The sequence below is a fragment of the Natator depressus genome, chromosome 4, assembly GCF_965152275.1.
Source record: "Natator depressus isolate rNatDep1 chromosome 4, rNatDep2.hap1, whole genome shotgun sequence".
NCBI lineage: Eukaryota > Metazoa > Chordata > Testudines > Cheloniidae > Natator > Natator depressus.
Genome location: NC_134237.1, coordinates 72,484,116 through 72,511,990, shown reverse-complemented (window position 1 = coordinate 72,511,990; position 27,875 = coordinate 72,484,116). Strand labels below are relative to the sequence as shown.

At 38.3% G+C, this 27,875-nt stretch overlaps 1 protein-coding gene across 1 annotated transcript; it reads left to right on the top strand.

Annotated features, from left to right (window-relative positions):
• Positions 1 to 12: 12 nt before the first annotated feature.
• On the top strand, positions 13 to 26,642 carry FBXO8 (F-box protein 8). Its single transcript, XM_074951172.1, has 6 exons — positions 13 to 262; positions 10,488 to 10,824; positions 12,701 to 12,827; positions 23,691 to 23,809; positions 24,972 to 25,168; positions 26,078 to 26,642. The coding sequence occupies exons 2-6, from the start codon at positions 10,496 to 10,498 to the stop codon at positions 26,263 to 26,265; spliced, it is 960 nt and encodes a 319-aa protein (XP_074807273.1). The 5' UTR covers positions 13 to 262; positions 10,488 to 10,495; the 3' UTR covers positions 26,266 to 26,642.
• The last annotated feature ends 1,233 nt before the right edge of the window (positions 26,643 to 27,875 follow it).

Here is a 27,875-nt window from a genome sequence, read left to right as displayed (position 1 = left end):
GCGGACACAAATCTGACAGTAGTTTCCACTACTGTAAACTCTCGCGGCGCCGACATCACTTCCAGCAACAACAGCAAACGTCAAAACTCAGGAGTGAGAAGGGGGCGGTGGCAGTGACGGCGGCGCAAGGGCTCACTTCTCCTCTCCCTCCCCCTTTCCCCCCCTCCCCGTGCCCGGTGCTTCCTGAGTCTGTTCCCAGCCGGCGAGGCTCACGCACCGACTCGGCTCGTCGCGGCGGCGGTTGGGATCGGAGCTTGGAGAGGTACGAGAGACCCCCCCGCGAGCTTGGTCCGTGGGGTCGGTACGAAGTGATGGGCGCCGCGGCCAATCAGAGGTCGGCGCTAAGGTGGGGCTGTCTGAAAGGGCCAATCTGGCTCAGGGGCGGAACTTTCCCGGCCCAGTTGTGTCTGGGTGAGAGGCAGAGGCCGGCGGTGGGAGCAACGTTACCGTAAAGCTGGTCGGAGACCGCTGAGCCTGTGCTCGGCCGGCTCCTGCCTGCTCCGCGCCACGCACTCCGTGCCCGCGCCTGCCAGCTCCCTCCCAGCACAGCACACACACACGCCCCCTTCACTGCCTATGGGCGAGTGATCCCTCCACCTTCTCTTCTTCCTTAGGGCGCTGCGGGGGGAAAAGGGGGGGGGTGAGGGTTTTTATTCCCTTGTTGTCCATGGGTGGGAGCTTTATTGGTTTGACGGCGGGGGCAGATAGGTGACGATACAACAGGCTGATCGTGATTCCGAGTTGCTCGGAGCAGCGTGTGTGAGTAACGTGTAACCTAGAGTGGGGGCTACCTGGAGTCCCCCGCAAGGGAAAGGGGCTGTTGGCGCTTTGGGTTTCCCAAGGAGATAGTGACAACTCTGACGATCATGGACATGAGGAAAGTGAATAATTTTTTAAGTAACTAAAATAGTCATTTGAAAAACTTTTGAAAAACTCTGTAATAAATGCACCTTTGGCTTCCAAACATCCATGTTCAGTAGTAATATTAATGATGCTTCATGACCTGCATACCTGACTGGAGGGGAAGGTGCACAGTGCACTAGCCCTTGTGCTCACGAAGTGGTGGGATTTTCAAATTTGCTCTAAGGAACTAGGATTTATCTTGAACCAAAACAGTCACTGATGTAAGCACAAGCCGGTAGCATTATAGGGTACGTCACTGCAGCTTCACACAGTTCAGACAATATGGTATTTCAATGAGACCACGGTTTGACTTTTAGTATTCTGCAGCACACACCAGCCATGTAATACTTACCATAAAGTAGCACACAGAAGCTGTGTCCAGGATTGGGGCCTACTTGTGATAGAGTCTGTACAGAAAAAGGTAGATAGGATAGTGAATATATAAACAAATGTTACTGGTTTTCCTCTACTCACAAGGGCAGGCCAATCCATCAGAGTCTCAATAGGTAGGGAACACTGTACAATTTTGAGGTCTTGGAAATACACCTAAATGATTTATTTTGGTATAAACATTAAAAATGGAGACTTTCAAGTAGAAAATTAAACTGGCTACTATTTTATACAATACAACTACATTTACTCTTATTTACTCCTTCTCTCAGATGTTTTTATGCCCAGAAATGGATTTACCCATCACGTAATAGTGAGTTTCTAAAGTGTTCATCTTGATTACTGCAAAACTGAAAATAATTGCTTGATGGGGGGTAAAAATAAGACACCAGCTCTAACAAATGGCAGATAAGCTCTTAGTTACAAATGTATTACATCTTATGGCTTTATGATGATCAGTGAGTGCTTAGGTAGTTAAAATGTGTCTCAATCTGTCGTATCTGTGAAATCTGCTCATTTGGTATTTAACTTAAAATACCTATTGTTCTTTGTTTTATCATTCCTATAATGAGTAAGATTTTAGTGAAGGATTTTGATTTTTTTTAAACAGATTTTGATATCTTTCCATAAAAGTATGGGAGTATTTCACAAAGAACCTGCTTTTTTAAATATTCTGCCATACTTCTTGCATTTGTATTCTTGGATATCAGCCATAATTACTCTCTAATGTGAAATTGATTAGAAGTGATTGTGGTCTGACTTCTGAGGTGAAAAGATTATCAGGAGCACGAAGAACATGTTTATTTTCTTTCATTATAAATGAGTGTTGACTGGTTTTTGTGTATAAAAACCCTGTTAGCTGTTTTTTCCATGTTTTACTTACAGCTAAAGGGAAGGCTTTAATCACCTGCAACCATTATGAACACAAGTACTACCTTTAGACAGATAATCCATTTGGAGAGGATCAGAAGCTAGTATAAAAAAAAAAACTTGAGTGTTTACCTGGTGGTGTTAAAGTCCACTAGATAATTCAGCAGGCATGATCATTCCATGCCCTATTTCTGATAATGCTCTTTATTTCTCACTTGTAAACCTCTCTGGAATACTCAGACTTGGGAAAAAAATGGTCTTTCAACATCTTGTAATACTGGAAAAAGTGACAGCTTGAGTTAGCAATCTTAATTTGTGGGATTCTCCTCACTTTTCATAGCCCAGAGGATTCTTCTCCCATACCCTACTTTCTCCTTTTTCACACCTCAGTAGTGTTGTTGATCTCCTGCTATCTAATTATTATTTTATCATTTATTTAGTTCCAACAATATTCTCTGCACTGTACAATGTGCAAAAATAAAGATCATCACTGCTTCAAAGAACTACAGGTCAGAAGATATTCTCAGAGGACAGGGTCACTGGATATATACACTGGTGGGGATATATTAGACTCTGCAAGAGGCTATTAGACTTTGATGGGCTTAAGACTTAAGTTTAACATTACTGTTTATCTGTTAGTATAGTAATCTATTCACTCAAAAAGACATCAGAAGTTCTGAACAAAAAGAGCCTCTAACATTTACATCTACAGTTTTTGCAAGTTTAATTACTTGCTGCCAATGCTCAAATTACATGCAGGGCTGGGGATGGCTGAAGTCTCCCACAGGTCCAGCAACACACCAATTTTCTAAGACCTGTACATGTACAGTGCCTAGCACAGGGGGACCCCTAATCTCAGTTGGCATATCTAGGGACTACTATAAGACAAACAGCAGCAGTAATGCCGTATAGAGATTAATGGAAACAGTTAAAGCCTCTTAGAGTCAATCCTTCCCTGTCCTTTGTGGCCACAAAACAAATGGAGTTCTACTAGACTGTGCAGCAGCAGGAGAGGGGGCAGGGTTCTGATAGCCTACAAGGAACCACAGAGCTCAACTCCAGAGCCTCTGTGAATTAAATATTAATCACAGGACAGGAAGTAGCAGAGTTGGTGAATCTGCCACTGTACAGAACCACCAGTTATTCTTTACCATGTGGAAGAGATAAATAGCCACTGAGCAACTCAACCCTTCAGGATGATCTCCATCCCAGAGGAGCTCTGTAACACAACTGCCCAGGTTGTGTGCTGCGACCAGGATTTAGGCCTTAAGCAGTTGTTACATCTTGTTTCAATCTACCTCCAGAGTGAGGAAGATACATTTACATTTATATTCTCTCCACGTTCAGAAGGTTCTCATTACAAGGTTAAGGGCTAAAAACTTGCTTTTTCTAAATGAAACTTAAATTTTCCAGAAACTCCTGGATAAGCCCCTTCCCACCAACCCCCTTATTTCCTGGTCACTTTAAAATATTGACGTGCACTAAGTTGGGAATGTTTTTTTCATGGTTACAATTATATTTGTGTTACATACATTAAAAAGGAAAAATTCAAAAGTATACCTTCCTAATTTGATCATTACTTGCTATTGAATTAGATTGAAGCTGCTAACAACCTTGAGGGTTTTTTGGTTTTAAGCTTAGGTGTTCCTCTCAAAGAAAGGCAGAAGTAAATTGCTTGTTTTCTCATATGTATGCGATTGATTGTGTCACTTTATACATGCTGTGATTAAGCAGTTTTAAAATAGGTGCTTAATATTTTACAGTAGGATTAGTTGATCATGTGCTGGTTTAATCTGTTGTCCAGTCTAGTAAAACTCAGTAAATAGATAGCCATGTTGTAGATTTGAGAGAGTAATAGTAGATCAAGGAAGGGAAAACTTTTTTCATATTATTGAATTGAGAAATATACAACTTGCTGTTCTAGTTATGTGAGGAAACAAATTAGATTTACCTGGTTAAGAAGCTTTTATGTGGAAATATTGAACTGCTTAGAATTTTTCAGAATCAGGAAATTTAAAATCTAGCTGTTTTCTGAATTTTACTTCTGGAATTAGTTTTATTAGAAATCTTCACTTTCTAACTTGCAAACAGCAATTACCTATGACTGTCTTTTATCATTAAGGTTTTTAAGAAGAAGAAAACTGGTGAAGGGATGGGAAGGCAAGTATTTAATACAGCTGAAAAACAAATCTCATTCAGTTTTTAGTTACGTTTAAAACCTGTCTAGGAAAAGGGAAGCTGTGTCTTCAAATCCATGAGACCTCCCTCACTAGCTGCTATTTGTGCATTTGTCTTTGAATTAGTTATGTGACCCAAAACCTGGTGGAGCCCTTCCTGTAAATGTTGATGACCCTGTCACTTTTAGAAGAACAAATCTGTGTTGAATGTTCATATCATCAACTTCAGGTCTTTCCTGGACTGGTCCTTTTGCTAGAGGACTTTTTTTTTTTTAAATGGATATAGTGATATTTATAGTTCATAGAAACAACTTGTTAAAATAGTGGAGAGAAAAATTGGATTAATTAATGGTAGTGGCTATATATGAATTATATTTCAGTTTAAATATGCATTTGAAAACACATTACTGTTACACTTGGTTTTTGTGTACAGTGATGGAAATGGTACTCAACTAATGAGCAGCTGTTCAGCATGTTTTATCCTTATTGTTCAATGTGTGACCCCATGCCTTATTGAATTCAAAACCTGCTCTGAAGACAGAATTATTGATATTTTTTTCATGGTCTTTTCTATGGTGCTAATCGCTATGGTACATAAGTGCTTCACACACGATTAATTTATATTCACCCCGTGATGTGAGGCGATGGTATTATCCTCATTTTACAAATGGGGAACTGATGCACTGAGAGATTAAAATCAAAAGTAGCCACTAATGTTGAGCACCTAATTTGAGACAGATAGGACCTGAGTTTTCAGTGTACTTATAGCATTATATAGTACTTCATATTTTCATCCACAGTTCCCAGTGATTGAATTAAAGGGGACAAATTCATGTTGCACAGGCATCTTATAATATTTGAGTGTTTGACTTTGCAACCTTAATAATATTGTTTTACTGCAGGGGATCTTTTATATAATTTCCTAGATTTTTAAAAAAGTAAATTGAAGATACAGAAATGTAATTAGGTGCTGTCATATTGACATCCACATAGTCATCATTATGGCTAGAACCTTAGATGTTCTGCAGTGACCTCAGCCACTTAAACTAATGGAGTAACTCATAGCAATAGTAGGTTGTGATCCCCTGTATGGACCAGTACTAGAGGGGGATGAGATGCACTTTGCCAATGGATTTCCCATATATTTACTGACACGACTAAAATGTGGACTCAGGAATCTTGGGTTCCATTTCATGCTCTACAAGAGAGAGTGTTCTAGTAGGCTTATTTCCTTCCATGCTTGACCCATTCTACCCAGCCTCTCCACCCTTCCCCTGTCTGGTCTCTTTCCCACTCTTGGCTCCTGTCACAGTTCCAGCCACCTCGCCCAATCAGTCCTAGTTACTCCACCCTAATCTTGCTCTCCAAGTCCTAATCTTCATGCCTTTCTTTACTCCCAGCCTCTTCCCCTCACCGCCCAACCTGTCCAATTCAAAGTTCCCTCCCCCACTGCCTCCCACTCTTCCTCCCCAGGCTCCATATCCCATCTCAGTCTTCTCTCCCACACACACACACACACACACATATCTCTTTCTTCCCCTCCTCCCCAGCATCTTGCCACAGTCTTGCCCAGCCAGTCCCAGTTATCCCCTTATGTCAGATCCTTTTCAGATCTTTCTTTTTCTCCACACTGTTTTCTAGTCCCAGTCTCTCTCCACTCCCCCAGCTTTGTCCAATCTCAGTGTTACCCTGCAGCCAACGTCTCTAGTCCCTGCCTCCATTTCCCTCACCAGCTCTGAGACCCAGTCTTCCCTCTGCAGCTCCCAGTCCCAGTCTCCTTGCCCAGCTAGTCCTAGTCCTCTTCCCTCCAGCTCCCAGTCTCTCTTCCCTCCTCTTCCAGTCCTATCTCACCAGATTTCTTGTCTCAATATACTCCTTTTCCTCACTCTCAACTGGCTTTTGTCGCATGTGCATTTGAGACATCTGGGGTGCCAGCAGGGGGTTAAGAGTGCAGGAGAGACAGGCTTCAGTTCTGATGCTCATCCCAGGCCCAGAGCAGCCATTACAGGAAGAATCCTTCTAATCCCCATTGCCCTGTGCTGGAGCATGCTCAGTCACTCTGTGGGAATGGCACACACAGCATCTGGTCAGCACTAGCAGTTGTGAAAGGAGAATGGATTCTTTTGAGAGGTTCAGTGAAGATTCTTTTGAGATTTTAGCTATTAAGCTCTAGCAAGTCTCTACTGAACATGTGCAAACTGTGATTTTTTTCAGATGCTTGTAGCTTGGCCAGATTTGGGTGGCTTTTTTTGCAGGTCACAAAATACACATCCCTGCCCAATTTCAAGTCCCTGATCCAAAGTATAGGGGTGCTAGAGCAAAGAAAAGGTTGCCATTTTTTTTACATGGGGGGAACATGTTTTTCCTTGCCTTGATTAGAAATGGTTGAACCAGTTGGCTGAAATTATCCCCCAAAAAATTCAGCCTGAGGTGGATACCTGCATTTCAACCCAAATGGTTATAGTTTGACAAAATTATTAGCAACTGAAAATCATGGTTTTATAGTGGAAAGCATCAAGCACCTTTAATAATAGTTAGTGCAACCAGCCCCTCCTTTCATTTTAAGCTTTGCTGCTGCTCACAAACACCTTCTCACAAAGCCTGGGGAAGTGATGCAATGTTTGCATTGATAGCTTTGGTGTTGTCATGACAGGTCATCACATTCTGATGCAGTGTCTTGACATTATGACAGGATCCTCCCACTCAAATACAATTTTGGAATTGTTAAGCCTGCCAGCTAATCTTGCAGGCTGTTGACAGATCTGAGGCAATTTGATCTGTCCTTCAAAATTCAGCCTAAATGATGATACAAGATACCAGATTCTGGCAAGTGTTTTCCACCATACAGCCCACCCCACTCCCATAATCTCACAGCTGTAAAGATCACATTTCCTCATGACCCCAGCCTCAGCAAGAGCAAGACCAAGGGAGGAAGGCACCATTATCCACACCTGACATAGAAACTAAATTTTCTTGAATTTGTTACTTTGACCTTAGATTCCTTCAGCTGCAGTTAATGGACTTTTCAATGGACTTTAATGGTAGTTACTTGGTCTGCCTCACCAGAACTTTCACCCTCTTCCTCACCTACTCCCTCTTCTCCATGCCTACGCCTTTTCTTCCCATCCATTTCTTCTTCATTTTTCGCTCCCTCCTTCAGTGTTTTTTAGCCTCCTAAAAGCATCCGCTCCCCACTAAGATGTGTGTGTATGTATATAGATATATAATGAGAGAAGTGTTTATGTAAAAATAAGAGAGGTTTAAACAGGAAAAAAAAACCCCAAACAGAAGTTCCAGTAGAAATAGAAACCATTCAAGAGTTCAAAAAGTAGAAATGGGCAGAAATAAAAAACAAAATAGTTTGAATATCCCACTTTTGCAAGCTTCTATAACAATTTAATGTTTTAGTTTTGTGACCATTAACCTCATTCTCCCGCCACCTTCTCTTATTGTTAGTTTCCTACTGGTTACCTTTTTAAGCTCTTTTGGGGTCATTTAATCATATGTCTGCCGTTAATGTAATAGATCCCTGATTCTGATTTCCAGGTGCTACCTGAATATGAATAATAGCATGCATGTGAGCTCCTACCAGACCAGTGTCCAAATGCACAAGTCAGATTAGATGTGTTGTACGTGTGTGTGTGTGAGAGGGAGAGAGAGAGAGAGAGAAAGCGTGCGCACCAGCAACAGGAGACTGTAGAGCTCTGGAATGAGTGCTTATTAATTTATGTTCTGCCATCATAGCGGGGATATAAAAAGAAGACTGTTTCACTGTATAGTTCTAAAACAGACTAGCGTTCAAAGACCGCTCCTGATGTGGGTTGTGAGTTCAAGTGTGGCCTACTTTGTGAGCTAACTACTTTCTTTGTCCCTTTGATTAAACACAAGTTATTACTGAAATATTTGTCATTGAGATATAAGTGTCTAGTTTAGAAGGTTGCTGAATTAGATTTCAGAATCTGCTGCATTTACTACTCTACAGCATAACTAACTAGCAATAAATAAGAAAAGAAGTCACAAACACAGCTGCTGCACATCCGAGATGCTGGTAAAAAGAGGGCTCAGCCAAGTACAACGTTGGTTGTGATAAAAAGAAAGGTCTGGATGCCTTTTGACCAATGTCTTGTGTTGTGATGAAGATTCTCTTTATTACTGAAACATAAATTCCACATTTAAAAAAATAGAGTCCTCAAGCCACCCTTTCTAAATCTCATGATATTTAAAACTTGCCATAGAAGAATATATTGCAATCTTTAAATAAAAAAAAAAGGAAAGAAAGAAAGAGAAGAAGAAGAAGAAAATAACTTGTGTTAGCTGAGAGAGTGAAGGAAAACAGAAAATGACATTTTCTAGTGTTTCAACCTAGTCTGATTTTTAAGTTTTCTAAGCAAAGGGGCTTCTATCACTTTCTTGGAAAACTGTTCCACATCATAACAGATCTTACTGTCAGGATGTTTCTGAAAATTCAGCCTACATTTTTCTTAGTTTCATCCTATTACTTCTCACTATACCCCCTTTCATCATAATCATCAAATAATTTCACTAGCCATGATGAATACATCCTTCAGATATTTGTAGACCTTTATTATGTTTCTTGTCTTAATCATTCCTTAGTTCTTCAAAAGTTTTTTTTTTCACATTAATTAGCTCTTCTAGGTTTCTTCGGACTCTGCAGCCTAGCCATCTGATTTTGTTTTTTAACATCTTAATTGTTTTTTGTGAACTCACTCCCATTCAATATGTTTTAAGTAAAATGCCCAGAATCAAACATACTAATCCAGGTGCAGTCACACCTGAGCTACACTGAGAAGAACTATACCTCCCTAATTTGTGTTCCAATGTTTCTTTAAATGCAGCTCGAGATTGGTCTTTTTATAGCCATATCACATTACAAATGTATGTTGCAGAGTTGTCAGCACTTGATTTTATTACAAATCTGACAGTATTTTGTATATCTATACAACGGTGGTTCCCAAACTTGTTGATTGTGCAGGGAAAGCCTCTGCCAGGCCAGGCCAGTTTGTTTACCTGCCGCATCCGCAGGTTATGCCGATTGCGGCTTCCACTGGCCCCGGTTCGCTGCTCCAGGCCAATGGGAGCTGCTGGAAGTGGCACAGGCCAAGGGACGTACTGGCTGCCGCTTCCAGCAGCTCCCATTGGCCTGGAGCAGCAAACTGCGGCCAATGGGAGCCGCGGTCGACCGAACCTGTGGACACGGCAGGTAAACAAACCGGCCCGGCAGGGGCTTTCCCCGCACAAGCGGCGGAACAAGTTTGGGAACCACTGCTATAAAAAGCCCAGTTCTTGGACTCAGTTGAATACATAGGAATCTGATTTTGTTTGCAACACACACATAAAATTAAGTTTTTGTGTCTGTAACCATGAGAGCTAAAGATGAATCCACCTTCTCTTTTTGGAGCATTTTGAAGACAAAGAAACAATGCATTGTTTGTGTCTAAATAAATTAATAATAGTAGTCAATCTTAGTATTATTTCTTTGTCTTCACCAATAATTGCAGATCTTCCTAAATTAGAATCAATTCCAAAGTTGGTAGATTTTACCTTAATACCAATCCCTGCCTTTACTACACACTACCCCACATGACAGTGCACTACCATTTATCATTATCTCTTGATTATAGTCTCAGTCTGCATTACATTGTTTCCAGACAGGCCATTTGAGTTAACTTGCAAATAGTTCTGAAAACACTAGTTCCAAACATGGTGCTTCCTCTTGAAAGTCCTGTTGAGTTGAATGGAGCATTATTAGTAGGCATTGTGCTCAGTAGTATTTACAGAATCAGGCCCTGAATTTTGTAATTCTGTCCAGAGCTGCAGTAATGTTTGGCAAATTTTATTTTCTAAGTTTCATTGACTTTTTTTGTTCTCTGTAGCTGTTCATTTTACTGGGGACAGAGATAAACTTATGGCATAATAATTGACAAGATTACTCTTTTCTTACTATTTGAAAGTCAGTTCTACCTTTGCTTTTATTCAGCTTTTCAATACCTACTAGATATTTCCCAAAGCTTTTCATAAATTGCCAATGCAACTGTAAATTTATAAGCTAATTTCCTTAACAGCCATAAAAATGCCCACTGAGGTTTTTTTCTAAATAACCTTTCTTTTGCATTTTATGACCCACAGGCTCGCAGATGGGTCAAGGGCTGTGGAGAGTGGCTAGGAACCAGCAGCTGCAACACCAAGGATACAGTGGGCAAGGCTATCTCACCAGAGAGAATGGTAGAAGATTAGCTACTAACAGCATTTCAAACACAAGCCATCGTAAACAAGCCCAAGGAGGAATTGACATCTATCATCTGTTGAAAACAAGAAAATCTAAAGAACAAGAAGGATTCATTAACCTGGAAATGCTGCCCCCTGAGCTTAGTTTTACCATTTTGTCATATCTGAATGCAACTGACCTCTGCCTGGCTTCTTGTGTCTGGCAGGATCTTGCTAATGATGAGCTTCTCTGGCAAGGGTAAGTTAATGTGGGGTCATCTGCATGGGATAAAGAGGATTACTAGATTGATTGTTGGTTGTCACACTGTTTACCCTTTTAAACAAGGTTTCAGATGTGAAAAGTTACTGTTCAACTCATGCTAATTAACTGTTTTATATATTTTTAAGGATTTCCTGTTTGTCTTTTTCCAAACAAATATTACCCAGATCAATTCAGACTTGACGGGAAAATCTGAGCCCAGTGCAAATAGAGATCCATGTGAAAATTATAATCATTCTGTTGTTTGCGGTATCACTTGTAGAAAGAAGACTAATGGCTTGTCTTCACTGCAGTGTAATTCAAGGTTTGCCCCTAATCCAGCTCCCCACGTGCACACACAAAATATTATAGTTCAGATTCAGTGGTACTTTAAATTTGAGCTAGCTGGCCCATCAACAGATGTGGGTTGAAGCTCAAGTGATTGCAATGCTGGAGTTGATAATGTAGAGATAACTCAGCTAGTCTGTGCTGCTCAAGTGTTGTCTGCAGTGTTGTCATTCTCACTCAAACTAGAAAGGAGTTAGCTTGAGTTACCTATGCTCACTTTAGCACTGAAATGAAGACAAGCCCTCTAGCACACTGGTGTCTCCACAGGTGCTTTTCATTGCCCACTGTGTGCCTGACAACAAAAATGTTAACCTTTGTTGTGCACAGTGTTACAGTGGGTCTAAGTTCAGCATATAGAATCTAAATGGAAAAGCATCAACAAAGAGAAAGGATTAATGCAGTAAAGCAGAATTGTCAAATTGCAGTGGTAGTAAGTCTACATTCCACAACACCTTTATGTAGTCAGTAATGAGAAGAAAAGTCAGGAATCCATTGTCTCCATCAAAAATAGAGAACTTAAATTTAAAACTCTATAAAAATTGATTTTACAAAGTTCAGATAAGAGTCATCCTTTCATAAGACCCAGTTTCAAATTAAATGAACATGTAGTTGAAACTGCAAGCAGGCTCTGGCCAGCACTGAGTCCTGACCTGGACTGAGTTTCTAGAGGCTGAGGATCAGGTTTATAGTGCCATGGTCCATTCTACTTTGCTTCAGCCAGTGGGCTCCTTCTGCCTTTCCTTTCCATTCTGGGTTGGTTGGTTGTTTCATATTGTGTGTGATTTTAAAACTTGTTTTAGCTGTTAAAAACAGTTTGCCATCTTACTTCTTCCTGACCAGAGGAAGATAAGGGACCAACAACCACCACCACGCCTGGACACAAGAATTAAACATCTGGCAATTTCCCACTTTACAGTGGAAAGGTGCAGTGATGCACTTCTTGTACCCAATGATGCTGTGTAAATGTACCAAATGTACATTTTACCAAATGTAAAATACCAAAACTTGCAAGCCCCCTCACATGACCTAACATGAGTCCATTTGTGACTGGGTATTACTGTTGTTTTGTCCTGGTTCCATAGAAATCTTAGACTAGGCACAGATATTCCCATTAAAATAAAAGTGTATACATAAAGCATAAAGACTAAAGGAAGAAGAAAAGAAATCAGCTCTTCAGTCTATACTGTATAGTTGAATCCTCTTCTGTTTTTTCCTTTGAGGTATATTATACATTTACATGGAGAAAAAAAAATGTAAGAATGTTGTTTAGGTTACAAAGTCAAGCACTCAAATGTTAGGAAATGCCAGAATTAACACCATCTGTGCAGTCTTCGTTCAGCTCCCTTGTGCATATGGATTATAATACTGTCATTAATTACATGATCCCATATAACTTTTCACAGGACCTTGCCTCATTTAGTGCATAGGATGACTGGTTATCAATTAATGAGCAGCTATTCAATATTTTTTATCCCCATTGTTCAATATGCCAAGTATTTTCATACTAGATTTATTCCTATTTTGGTAGGTTGTGCAAATCCACTTGGGGACACTGCTCTATATACAATAAGAATCCACCTCTAGGGTTTTCTTTTAGAAGATTGTATATGCAGCTGGATGAGGGCAGTCTTACCTTTAATGCCAACCCTGATGAGGTAAGTGGAGTATTGCTAACATCAATAACAGTTGCAGTAATTTTAATACAGTTAAAAAAAAACTGTACATGAGACCATTGAACTTGTAGCAACATTAGAAGTCAATTTTTAATGGCTACTGTGTTGTACTATGTGAATCCTGAATACTAAGTTATGGCCCTATACTGATCTTTTATGCTTACAATTCCCAGGCATATCATTTGCTTGCTTGACTCATAAGTACTCTGCCCAGCAGTCTAACAGATAGATGTCAGAAATTCATAACCACATCCTGACATGGGGGTGGGATCCTGGTAAATAAGACCATGGGCAGTTTCAAAAAATGGTTGTGATATGCCCACAGAAATAAATGTTTAAAAAATCTTATTATGTAATATGGCCTTTATCCAGCTTTCATTGAAGTCAATGCCGAAACTCTCATTAACTTCAGTGGAGCAGGATCAAGCCCTAAATGCAGATGAAACCTGCCATAGAGTGGAACACCAATTGAATCAAGGATGGTGGGGACACTGTTCATAAGAAGTCCTCCAATTTCAAGGTGCAAATGTTGAAATAATATCTGTTAACTTACCCTGCCTATAACATATACTATAAAATTACACTAATGGAACAAAACTGTTAAAGACTGAACTTTTGTAAATAGAACTGATTTTTATTTTTCTGAATGCTTCCTTTTTAATAAACGTAACTCATTCTGTTACGTTAAATATGTACATTTATTTTAAATAAATCTCAGAACTAAACAAAAGTTATCTATTAGTTTGGTTTTGATTAGTTATATGAATTAACTTCTGCTTTTTCCCAATCTAGCCACATCTTTGCTTGTGTAAGGAGCAATTTGAGAGTTGAACCAGGTTTAACCTAGGATATACGTGGTAAAAACCCCACCAGCATTTTGAAAATATTCCTTTGTGTATAAAATTAGACTACTCATGCATCACATTTCCTGCAAAGAGATGATAAATCACACTGAACAAAACTGAGTTTTCACTTTCTAAGTATATTTATATAATAAAGACACACAAGTGGTAATTGGATAAATCAGTTTTGTGTTTAGAAACAAATGATTCGCTATGCCAGTATCATACAGATAATGTTAATGTACAGTTGCTGGACAAAATGATAAAGCAGTCATATAAGCCAATACAGCAAAGTGATTTGGTTTAAATTCTTTTTGTCTCATTTGCCCTGGCACACATTTTTTTTTTTCTTTGACTGCTGAAAGCCATGCCCTTTTTTATAGATGACAAAATATAATACTCAGTTCTTTTGATACTGTACAAGAAGAGGGCAGAATACTCTAGACTCCCATTGAAGTTATCGGTATCTTGCAGCTCAGGTTAAGAATGATTCATATATTTATTTCCAAAATAATCTTAGTGGAGATACTACTAGAGAAGAAGTTTTACAAATGAAACTTTACACTGAGATATTTAAGATTTGTTTACAAGAGTACAAGTGCTAACCCTAGGCCAAGGCCAGGCCAAGTCCTAAATCTGGTAACAGCTCTGCCTACGTACAGTTCCCCCTGCAGTTTTAATTGGATATAATATTATTCTTCACTTCCTGTCCTAAACTGCGATGTGCAGTTATGCTCCAATTTAGCGGTAAAGTAATTTTTGTATAGTGTAAAGCACTTTGGGATTCTTTAGAATAAAACGTACTATATACAAATAAGTAATTTTTATATTAAATGAAAATTAATAATTTGTAAATATTCTATAAAATAGGCTAATTTATATATTTTTTTATAATACATTTGCTACTTCAGAATTAATGATGGTCCATTTGTCAATTGAAATATGAACAGTCAGCTTCAGGTCCCTTGAGAGCCTGGAATTTCATAGTATCTCCTAGGCACTTCTGGTCTTCTCTCCTTGTGGAGCACCATAGCCTGGCAGGAAGTGTTCTGGGTCTGAAAGTTCCAAGAACATTCACTTGTTTGTTTTGTTTACAACTGTGATATTGGCAGAATTATTACTATAAGGACACTGTGACTGATATGATATGATATAAAATGACATTCCATTATTACAAATCTTGTGTCTAAAAACTTCCTGCCCAACTCTGCTTTACATTTAGTAACAGACCTGATTAAAATATTGTAAAAATAAGAATACTTATGGCCACAGGAGCAAGATTCTCCAAAGGACACCGCCCATGTCACGAAAATGGGTAACCAAGCTCCACAGCAACAGCTCCAGAGCTAGCAGTGGCTCACGGGGTGGGGGAGAGCGTCTGCACACTTTGTGGTAGGATTATCTGGTTCGCCATTGTTGTGTGCATGGCGTTGTGAAATCTGCTGTATATGCTGTATTGACTGTGTGCATGAGCTTGCATAATTCATGGCAGGTGACCACATTCTACTGAAAGATGTGCCTGACCACGTGTTTACACATAACATAACCTCCTTATGCATGTGCAAGACTTATTTTTAATTTTTATTCCATTGGCAGTATCCTCATAGCTAAAATCTATTTTGTTTTTTACTTCCAAGTGTATCAAGAATTTTAAGAGTTTGAGAATTATTTTTTATAATCGGCCAACTTAATTTCTGCCATATATTATTCTAAATAATGTACAGTGTGTGAAACTTTCCCGCACAATACTCATTCCATATCATGCAGTTATTACTCAAAGTTTGGAGGTGTCATGGGTAGATTTAACTTTCTCTCTAAAATAGTCATAATCATAAAGTATGCTTCCAAAATTATTATGAGGCACAGTTATGCACTTAAACGATAAGTGGAGGTGGGAGGGAGAACGCTTGCCTCAGAAAAGATGCCCAATTTCTGTTTTACTCCTAACGTTAATAGTCTTTACTGAATTCCTGGTTTTATTAATGTTTTCCTTCGTGGATAAAAGGTGAAATTTTGGCCTCACTGAAGTCTATGGTAAAACTGTTATTGACTTCAGTGGGCCCGGGATTTCACCCATACAATATAATAATGTCCTAAATTGTAGTGAGTATAGTGTGTCTATACTTAAGTTGGACATTCAGCTTACTTTCTCATCCTCCTCTTTTTTTTTTTTTTCAATTGCTCCTAATTTTATCAGACTAATTCATGATTTGGTTGGTGAGGGGGATTTTGTATGCTTTCCAGTTTAGAAGTGATTTTTTTTTCAGAAGTTTTGAGCAAAATTGATTAGTCTGTTTTGTTTATTGTTTTAGAGTTAAGCTTATGTGCAGAAAATACTCTCTTTCCCATTTGTTTCTGTCCAAATTCTTGTTCAAGGTTAATTTAACAGCTCATGGTAAAAACATCAAATTGGCTTGTTTTATACATCTTTAAGGAATAAGCTAAGCTAGAGGGAAATGTTCAGCTGCCTTAAAGTTATGAGAATTGGAAGTGGAATATCATATGTATGTAGTTTATAATTTTTTTAATTGACCTGAATGTCACATTTCAGGGCAACTGCATCTGTATTACCCCTCTGTGGTCCTACAAGGGCACCCACGCTAGGCTCTAGACTACTCAGATGACTCCTTTCTTGAGTGGAGACATGCATCTCTGTCCCTCCTGACCAGGGCATTTCCAGGCTGCACAGTCCCCATACTGTATTGTGCAGCAAAAGACAGATTTCCTAAGCATGTCTGAATCACTTCTCTAATCAGAGGCAGCACACAGTGTAATTGCCAAAGTTCAGTTACAAAACTTAGTTCTTTCTAAGCAAGCATATTTATTCTTCAGGTAAAAGCATTACAGAAAAAAATTAAAAACAATAGAAAACCCCTACATGCATGCTAATAAGCTGACCAGAGATGACTCCCTAACTCCAACAAAAGCTTTGGATGGTGATTAGTCCCTCAAACCCCACCCGGGTATTTCCCGTGGTCATAAATTCATCGCCGTTTCAGCTCAAAAATAGCAACCACGTCTTATGGGGTCTCAGTGGGCCAAAGATCTTTCAACCCTTCCCTTAGGGTTAGGCTCCCCATTGGACCAAAGGTCCTGTCCACTTTCTGTATCAGAAGGAGGACTTGGAGTCAGTTTTAAATCAGCCTACTTAGTAAAAAATCCGTTTTTTTGTTTGTTTGTCTGTTTTTGGTCTGGTGCCTGGAGAATCTGGTTGGAACCAGTATGTGCCAGTATCTCTCCAGGTGGTGAAGTTCTTTGGAGGTGTTACAACCTGAGTGAATTTGCCTAACCACCCTCACTGTTCTTAGTTCCTGGAGGGTTGTAATTTCCTTTCTCTGTGGATTTACATACAATCCCTTAATATTACATTAAAAATTTCATTTTTAATACAAAGAACTCCTAAAATACTTAAGTTTAACTCAGTTAGGTTTGTGGAGGATACTGCAGGATAATGTCATATGTCACACTGAAAAGCAGAGTCGTCTAGAGTGCTGAACCACATTAGAAAGTCTATAATCAGGAGATGTCAAGTCAAAAAGCTCTGGTTCTAAGAAATGGCAAGTTCTGGAAGCTGGGTAACTTTTAATTTTTTAGGCTAAAAATAATCCATAACATACATATATTGACCTACTTTGTAAAGTGCTTTGAGATCTACAGATAAAAAGTGATATATAGATCTGTAGATCTCAAAGCATTTTACAAAGTAGGTCAATATTATTCCTATTTTACAAATGAGCAAACTGAGTCACAGAGAGGGGATGTGACTGGCCCAAGGTCACTCAGCAAGCCAGTGACAGAGCTGGGAATAGAACCCAGGTCTTATGAATCCCACTTTAGTACCCTATCTCCTCTGCCTCCCATGTTGAAAGACAGTGTTTTAAAGGTATATGCACCAGGAGGTAGAGTTCAAATTGAATGTTTAACATTATCTCTGCATTTCTTGACTCCTGAATGATTGGTTTCTGAACCTTAATATGCTCATATAAAAAGGAGGACTTGTGGCACCTTAGAGACTAACCAATTTATTTGAGCATGAGCTTTCGTGAGCAACAGCTCACTTCATCGGATGCATACTGTGGAAATTGCAGAAGACATTATATACACAGACACCATGAAACAATACCTCCTCCCACCCCACTCTCCTGCTGGTAATAGCTTATCTAAAGTGATCATCAAGTTGGGCCATTTCCAGCACAAATCCAGGTTTTCTCACCCTCCGCCCCCCCACAGACAAAGCAAGAGAGTGAATTTGTCTGTGGGGGGGCGGAGGGTGAGAAAACCTGGATTTGTGCTGGAAATGGCCCAACTTGATGATCACTTTAGATAAGCTATTACCAGCAGGAGAGTGGGGTGGGAGGAGGTATTGTTTCATGGTGTCTGTGTATATAATGTCTTCTGCAATTTCCACAGTATGCATCCGATGAAGTGAGCTGTAGCTCACGAAAGCTCATGCTCAAATAAATTGGTTAGTCTCTAAGGTGCCACAAGTCCTCCTTTTCTTTTTGCGAATACAGACTAACACGGCTGTTACTCTGAAAATGCTCATATAAATAATCCATAGTAATGTTGACACATTATGCCTTTTAATATGTTTAATGGAATACGTTTTAGTACATAAACAGTCATGTATTAAGCTTAACATTTAACGAGAAGAACAGAATAGTGCTTGGAAATTCCAGTCAGGGAGAGACCCCACTGTGCTAGGCACGGTACACAAGGCCCTAAAGAGCTTACAATCTAAGCAGTTGAGCTTACATTACTGTTGAAGCTTTAACCTCTCTATTTTCTAACTTTTAAAAAATGTTAACTGCTCCTTAAAGTTTTAAGATGGTGTTGCTTTTGAAATCTTTTTCTTAAAAAAAAAAAAGAAAGAAAAAAGGAAAATACCTGGATTTACTATTTCCATTTTGCCAGTTAGGCTTTCAATTATACAGCATACTGAGGTGAATTGTATGGGGGTGGCATGAGTGCCCCCGTTGGACCTCAGTGAGAGTTGAGAATGCTTGGCACTGAGAAGGAGGCATGCTGAGTTAAGTAGAATCAGGCCTATTGTTTAGCTGAAGATAACTCCTTCTTGCAGAAACCGAAGAGAGCAGTCACACTGCAACTGTTTATTTTATACTGGCCGTATCTTTGCTATACTGCAGTAGAATAATACTTAATATGTATATAGTATTCAGCCATAGATCCCAAAGTGCTTTACAAAGGCAGATAAAACATCATTATCCCCTTTTGGCAGAGGAAGCACACAGAGAGGAGGCAATTTGCCTAGCTTCACATAGTGAGCCAATGGCAGAACTGGGACTAGACTCCCAGTCTGATATTCTTAGCGTCTTTGTAAAGCAAAAGATTACAATCTGCAGAAAATTGTAGAGTGCAGTAAAACTTGTGGAGAGAACATACTTTGTAGTTTTTGTTATGTGTATCAATGATGCATTTACAATCTATACTAATCCATACTAATAGTGTTAGCAGCAGACTGAGAACAGCAGCCCCTGCTTCTACGTGAACTCTCTAATGAGTTCCAGCAGAGAGAATGTCCCATGCTGTCACATACGGGAATAGTTAATGAAAATGTGCTAAAAATCTTAGCAGATGGTCACTGACCTGCTCAGTAGTGATTCTTTATTTCAATCTTTTTGTATTTTAAACGTATTTTAAAAGCTAAGCAAATACACAAAACTCAGAACTATGTATGCCAAATGTTAAACTTTATCCAATTTTTGCATTAACCTTGATCAGAAAAGTATAGTTAGGGTGGGTTTTTTAGGGGAGGGGAGGATGATTAATGCCATTGGCAAAAATGTGTTTCACTGTCCTATAACTCAGAACTGTCAATTAATTTTATTCAAACTTTAAAAAAAAAAAACAAATCATCAGGCATAAGCATAGAAAACTTCAGCCCAAATGGTGAATAGTTGCAGAAAGTTATGGGCATATGAAAACAGAGCTGTTATAATGTAAACCATTTGCAACCTTAATTATCGGTAATAGCTGCTACAAGATACCTACGATAATATATCTACAAGCAATATAGCTGTAAACAAATGATAAAAATAAAAGCTGTCCAACACTGGCCCCTTTCCAGTAACCAGATTCTCTACAACTCTGAGTGGCATCTCGAATAAATTCCTCCAATCTGATCTTCCCTCTTTCAAGACACATCCTTGGCAATCCAGTCTGCTAATCACCCAGATATGCTTCAAAGAGCATCTCAGCCCCCTCACGCATGTAAATTGTCCACTCTCCTGCTGTGCATCTATTACTTTTAATCCATTTCCATGTGCTACAAGAAATAGTATGCCAAGAAATCTTGAATAGTCTAGCTTTGGCATGTTGAGTACATCTGAAACTAAATTTGAGGAAAAGACAGCGTTCAAAGGTTAACCAGCATGGAATTTGCATCTTTGTATATGTGTGATGGATGCTGGACCCCTAAGGCACAGGATGAAAAGTAGCTAAAAAGGTTTAACATGCATATTGAAAATATTATGGGTAGAGAAGAAAACAACCACAGGAGTACTGCAGTAATGTGGAGTGAAGTGAATGCTGATGAAGAAAAATTAAATCGATATTGCACAATTTCAGACATCCATTTAGGAAAGATGGAGGTATTCTAAAGACAAAGGGGAAAGATCAGAGGGAATGCAAATGAGAACTGGTGAACTGCATCAAAATTAATTGGTAACACGAGAAAGGGGTGACATGAACAACTAGTGACCATAAACTAGAACCTGTTGTGATAGTTACTTGCCTCCCTAGTCAAGCATGATGACTGTTAGTTGCATATACTTTAAATTGCCCTTCTTAAATTTAGGATTGCATCTTGGGCTTTGCTGAGCTCATAAACAGCACAATGGGGAAGGAAGACACAGGTAGTTCTAAATCACTTTTTCTAAGCCCCCAGTCCTGAGGATAGCCAAAGGACAAAGCTGGCCACAAACACAATTTAGAGCAGCCATGGAACTGCTGTAAATCATGGCTGCTGGAAAGGTCTTCTAAGGACCATTTCACTAGACCATGATTGCCAGAGTATATTGTCCTTGTTCCACCCCACCCAGTGTGCCCCCACCAGCCTTAAACCACTCCTACCCAAAAATTGGTGAGAAACAGGTGACATAAAACTCAATAGACTGGCTTTACTCCAGCCAAGGATTCCCCTTTGCTGGGGAAATCCTCAGATGCCAGCTTAAGATGGATCAGTGCAATGGGACTTTAAAGCGGATTATCTGACATTTAGTTTTCGCTTCCTTGTAGAATTATGCCCTTCGAATAGTGTCCATTCATAGCTGAACATGCTTATCTAACAAAGGTGATTTATTTTGTTGGGGAGGAAGGTGATGGAGATGCCATAAACATACAACAGTTTACACACTTAGCAAGCAGATTGTCCAGTGTCCTTACAAATAACCTTCACTCAATGTGAGCAAACAAAAATGGGGAAAATCTTTAAAAAGAAACCATTTCAGTTTGGTTCAAATTATTTGTTATTTGGGGCGAATAATAGTAACTCAAAAGTGTCACTGTTACTGTGTTGGAATGAATATGCAATCACACCTTGTGTGTGTGAAAAAGAGGAAAAGGAAATGAGTGAGGAGATGGCAGTGGCATAAGAAGTTACAATAAAAGAAGGAAGCAGAGCTAGGGTGGGTTTGAGGATGTCAAATGAGCTGGTCGCTTGTATGATGAGTACCAACAACACACTGTTGGTTCTGAAGAGCCTTATATAGCACAGAAATATTTCCCAGCATCTCCCAGTTCTGGGAGAACAAGTTCAGATTGTCTGTGTAGAACAGGTGACTTTTTTCATTGTGAAGGTAGATGGTAAATCCATTTCTGTTCCGATTGTCCAATGTCTCCCTCTTTTAGTAACACCCTGTAGTAAGAAGAGTAAGTGCTGTGAGGACACAGCTTGTTTAAAAATAGGATATTCCTCAAGGCGCCAGTTCACCTGAACACTTTTAAGCACGTGCTTATAGGTAAGCACCTACTTTAATGTTTTGCTGAATCAGGGTGCAAGACTAAGGAGGCAGAGTTAAACAGAAGATATAATGAGATATTGTAGTGTTGATGTTTTGCTTTTTGTCATATTTAAGCAATTGTCAAAATACTTGCGGCATCAGTGAGCAATTGTTTAATCATTTTGATAATCCATTTTAGTTTCCCATTTAAGCCTCGATTCAGAAAAGCACTTAAGAATGTGTTTAAGGCCATTCCTATTTGGAAAAGCCCAGATAAATCCCAATTAGGTCAATGGGTATTAAGCACACACTCAAGTGCATGCTTTAATTTAAACACATGCTTAAATGCTGCCCTGAATAGGGATGCTTACCTGAATCAGGCCCTAAAGTTGCCTAGATTCCTTGTTCCTAATAGAAAATTGTTTGCATATATTTAATTTTGTGCATATATTTAAAGCATTGTTTCGATTATAACTAAAGAACTATGTTACTTCAGGTAACATTTTCCACAAATATAAAAACAAATTATGAACCAGTTTAAAAAAAAAAAAAGGCTAAGTAGCATATTATGTGTGTTGTGTATGTGTGTGCTAGTCTTTCAGATCTCTTAAGTGAAGTCCCTGATCATCATCTCAAGGTGTAGTTTCTAGAATCATGTTTGCTTGACATGGTTCAGCTTTTCTGTCTTACTTAACTGTTTCACTTTTTATAAAATAACTTTCCAGATTAAAAGGTCAGTCCTGCACTCCTTATTTATGCAGAACTTCAATTGACATCACTGGGAAGGTTGCTTATAAACAAAGTGCTAGGTTGCCCCCACTGTGTCTTTATAATTTAACCCAAAAGGGGAAATTTGGAATATATTGTAAAGTACCTGGAATCAGAAGATTTATAATGAAAAAAAATTGTAAGGATTATCTTATTTGGTGATTTAGGGAGTTGCACTGATACACTGATGTCTAAATCAAATTAAGATAACGCATTAGATTGCACATTTGTACATATTTCAGCATTATATTATCCCTGTTGTGATGCCATATTTACTGAGGAAGACGCAATTTGAGTTTAAGCCCCTTCCCAAAAAAGTTATGCTCTGCATTTAAATAGGTCATGTTTTTTCTCCCTCTACCCACCCCTCCCCAAAATTTTTGGTTAAAATCCAGTAAACTGCTTTTGAATTATAAGACCATGACAAAAATAGTTTTTCATGCTTTGAGATACCTGAATTCAAGAAAAGTATCCAGAAAGATTTTAAATATTGTATTTACATGTTCAAATTTGGCATGTACATACTTCTTAGTGAAAAGTGTGTGCTTGGCAAAGTGTGAAAAAATGGTTGTAATGTAGAAGTAATAAATAATTGAATAGATAGCATATGATATGTTCATTCTGTCACTTTCTAAACTAGTTTTTTTTATTATTATTAGGGAGAGGCAGAGTGCTGTTGGATTTTTTTATACATATCATATATACTATATGTATATGTGTGTGTATCTTGATCTGCACTTTGAATAAACACACTTGCATTATTTGAGTTATTATACATTTAATTAAATGTATATAGTGCATTTATTTGAATGTGATTCCATACACATGGAAGAACATTGAGATCAATGCTTTAGATAAAAATAAATTAAAGGCAAAAAGCCAAGATTTTTATATGCACCATAGTTAGGAAATTATAAATTATGGTCCCTACAACAAACATAATTTAATCACCATGTATATACATATGATAGAAAAATAGTAAGAGAAAGTACAACAGAATCAAATTATGCTTGCTGTGGGCTGTGTAATTTTGAATTTCCTACTGTTAGTACATGTAAAATCTCAACCATAATGTTGCATTAATTTTATTTGCATTTGATTTATATTAATTTTAGATTGTATTGTGCATGTTGAAATGCTGTTTAGAGGATGAAGGAGGTATTATGCTAAAACGTTAGCAGGCTTATGTTCCAATATTACTCATTACAATATTTGCCCATAAGAATTGTTAAGACCAATTTTATTTATATACAAATGTCCTTTTTTTGTCTCAGGGAGTTAACTACTTTATGTCCAAGGGTATACTGGATGATTCACCAAAGGAAATAGCTAAGTTTATCTTTTGTACAAGAACACTAAATTGGAAGAAACTGAGGATCTATCTTGATGAAAGGTAATTTGAATCTGTAATGAGGAAAAAATGCTATATTCCTTTTTTTCAGTCTGTAGCACCTTTCTGTATTCACTCTTCTTACATGTACTAATCTAATGAAAAATAATCTTTAATTAGAAAAATTTGAATTAAGAGCTCAAACAGAGATTCAGCTAAAATATATTATTCCTAAAGCAGAACATTTACTCAGTTCTAGCATGTGCGTGTATGCACCACTATATGTATATAAGCATACTGTGTTTTTCTAGTAAAGGTCAGATAGTGTACTTATTTCCACGTTTTCAGTTCCAAGCTTAATTGGAATGTCACCTTACAGAGGAGATCTTTGCACTCTCTAGCATTGGAATGTTGTTCTTAATATTTTGCTATGTATATTTTCTCTTGTTTCTTAAGAATGAAATTCACCTTTCCTCCCGAAAGAATGAGTAAGCAGGCTTTAAGCAAGACACTATGTTTAGACTGGGGTGTGGAAATTGTAGATGTGCAAAAGAGTAGACCATAGGCTGGAATTCTGGATGCTGATGCTCCACAACCCCTAGTTGGGACGTTTCAGCCACTGGATCAGTACACTTGTGGCTCTCTTGCCTCTCCCCTGGCTTGCTTCCAAGTTTCCCTTGCACACCAAGCCATTTTGATATTCAGGGAATAGACTGAGCATGCATTCCCACTGAAGCTGAGCGTTGCGGAGGGCCTCTATGCCAGCTCTATGCACCATGAGTGAATATCACCTTAACTAAGCCTCGTTTTAAGAGAGTACTGCCTTAACTGCTTGTTAATGTACATAGGCCCTGAAAGACATATTGTATATTTATTCCTTTTACTATGGTTTCCTTAGCTTTCTCAGGTATTGTTGCAGCCTCAATTTCCTCTGTACTCTGTGTGTGTACAAATTTAGAATACTGCTTTTATTATAATTTCTCTAAAGTATTAGGCTGAACTGTACGCTGCTGTGGTAGGAGTCTGAGGAACGTGTGTTTCCTATTCTTGTTTTATCATTGTTGGATTTTTTTCTTCATTTTCTCATGACAGAAAATACCTATAATTCAGACTCTTTAAGAAATCTTCATTTTAATCTGTGAAACCTTGTTTCATGTTTAAACAGTAGAAAGGAAATTTCTCTAAATGTTTTTTTTTGTATCCCTCCCCCCGCCCCCCCAACCAGGAGAGATGTTTTGGATGACCTTGTGACACTGCACAACTTCAGAAATCAGTTCTTGCCAAATGCACTGAGAGAGTTTTTCAGGCACATTCATGCCCCTGAGGAGCGTGGGGAGTATCTTGAGACTCTTATAACAAAGTTCTCACACAGATTCTGTGCTTGTAATCCTGATTTGATGAGAGAACTTGGCCTTAGCCCTGGTAAGAAGAGAGGACTTCTATGCATTGAATCAGTCTATATTTATCTACATATACTTTGGAAAATGTTACTTTTCATAGTGGGTTTAAATCAGGGTCCAATTAAAATTTTCTAAAAGTAGAAAGGTTAGTCTTGGGAGAGGGTCAGGTCTGCGTATATTGTATACAATAAGCAAACAGACACCTGTCAGGAACTACAGTAATACAGACAAGTAATGGTAATTTAAAAAAAAAAAAAAACTTTTGACTTACTGATTTTCCTCTTGTACATACCTGACAGGCAAACAACTTTCATGTACAAAAAGTGATTTTAAAAAATGGTTGTGTTGCATCTTTTCCCTTCACCCTTGTCTGCCCTTTATCTCTGTGGTCTCTATAGGTTCTGATCCTGTAAAGACTTACACATAAGCTTAACTTTACACCCTGTGAATAATCCCACTGAAGCAAATAGGGTGAATTCCTGGCCTCATTGAAGTCAATGGATGTTTTGCCATTGACTTCAGTGGGGCCAGGATTTTACCCAGTGAGACTGCTCACATACTTAGTGTTTAGAATGTGCCCCGCAGTTGCAGGATCAGGGCCTTAAAGTGAAATCTCTTCAGGGAAGGGATCAGTCTACCTTCATGTCTAAAGAATTTTGCACACTTTAGATACTATATATATATATATATATATATATAAATAAATTCATCGGTGTTTATTTAGCACTGCATTATTATAACTTTTCAATAATAATAAATTGTTTTCAATGGACTGCTCATGTGAGTAAAGTTACTCGTGCATATTTATTCATGCAAGCCCTTAAGATTGTAAGATCCTTGAGCAGGGACTGGTAATTTTAGTTGCCTGTAAAGTGTCATCCATACTTACGGTTCTGTAAACAATAACTTCATAATGTTCTCTTTTCTTTAGATGCAGTTTATGTACTATGCTACTCTTTGATTCTGCTTTCCATTGATCTTACCAGCCCTCATGTGAAGAACAAAATGTCAAAGAGAGAATTTATCCGAAACACACGACGTGCTGCTCAGAACATTAGTGAAGATTTTGTAGGGCACCTTTATGACAACATCTACCTTATTGGCCACGTGGCTGCCTAAAAGCACAATTTGCTAGGACTAAGAATTAGTAGTTTACAAAAACTAAAGCTACCCAAGGAGTTAATTATTTTGTAGATATGGGGGTTATATTAGTGCTGGTCATTCTAACCTCTGTATACAATCACAATGTGTGTTGTATGTACTACCTTTTTTAGAAATTTACCATGGGAACGGAAGGATTTTGGTGAATTTTTTCTTAATTTTGTTTGTTTTGCACAAAGCAGTACCATTAGTCTGACACAGCCATTTATGAATGTTAAACTGACATTACAATCTAAAGCTGACAAGATGGTGGATTTGTGCATTAGATTTGCTTGAAAACTTTAACCAGTTCCATTATTTTTTAAAATACCATGTAATGTGTACATATTTAACTAAAGAGATTTATAATCATAATTATTTTATTGTAAAATATTTTAACTAAAGTTTTTCCTTTTTCTCTCTTAAAAATAGTCTTGTATTTCTTCCTTTTACATTGCAAACTTTGCTCTTGTTTTCATGATGTTGGTTTTCTCAGATACCTGAGTTAGAGAAATGCTGGCCATGACATTCCATCAGTGTTTGTTCCAGGACACACCGAACATTTGTGGAGTGTTTAAACTAGCATTTACTATTGCATTAGCTAACTTAAATTAATTGGCAGTCAGTTATTAATGCAAGTTAAAATGGGACCACAAACTGTAGTTAGACAAATCCTGAGGACCTATCTACATAATGAATAGACTAGAAACATTGATTTTTTTAAAATTCAAGTTTGAAAGCAGCCCTGACACATAGCAGAGATGAAGTTACAATTGTGTTAGCTCATTGTGTGATAAGGTGGAGCATGTCAAGACTAGCCCACGATGGAGGTTAATTAACATGTTGTTCCTAACCTTAACCTTACCTCGACCAGTTTTCCAATCTAGATATTCCATTGATGGAGAATTTGGGATAAACACAGCCAATGAACACAATTTTGAAGTTGTTAAACTGTGCCTAAATGAGGTGATATATTAGCTAACACAGTTTTTAAAAGCACCTTTTTCCTCGTCTAGTGGTCATGTAGGCAGGTTCTAGACTCAGGAACATAGTTTCAGTTATGTACTAACTTACAATTTAAAGGGTACTTTTAGCTTTGCAGCTTCTGTTACAATGAATGGGGAGCTGTATGGCTGTTAGCCAAGTAACTCTAAATACTGCATTTCTCTATTATTATGCACGAGGTTTACTTATTCCTTAATTTTCTTTCCTGATTATGTGTATTTAGATACATGTACAGCCACATCACTGCAGTATCTGTGTTAGTCATTTAATGATTTTATCCTGGGGTCCACTGTGAGATCTGTAAGTATTTTTATTTCCATTTTACATATGAGGTCACACAGGAAGCCCATGATAGAGCTAGGAATTGAACTCAGATCTCCTGAGGTCTAGTCAACTGCCTTAACCACTGTGCCACTTTCTATAGGTGCTATCAAGCTGCATACGGGCTATTTAAACTGAAGTAAAGAGAGTTCTGCTATTGGTAAATGCAGTATTTAGTGCCTATAGTATTTCTAATATATCTCTCATCCACATACAAAAATGCACCCAGATATTGCAGGTGTGGTTCAAGTACAGTACCTCAA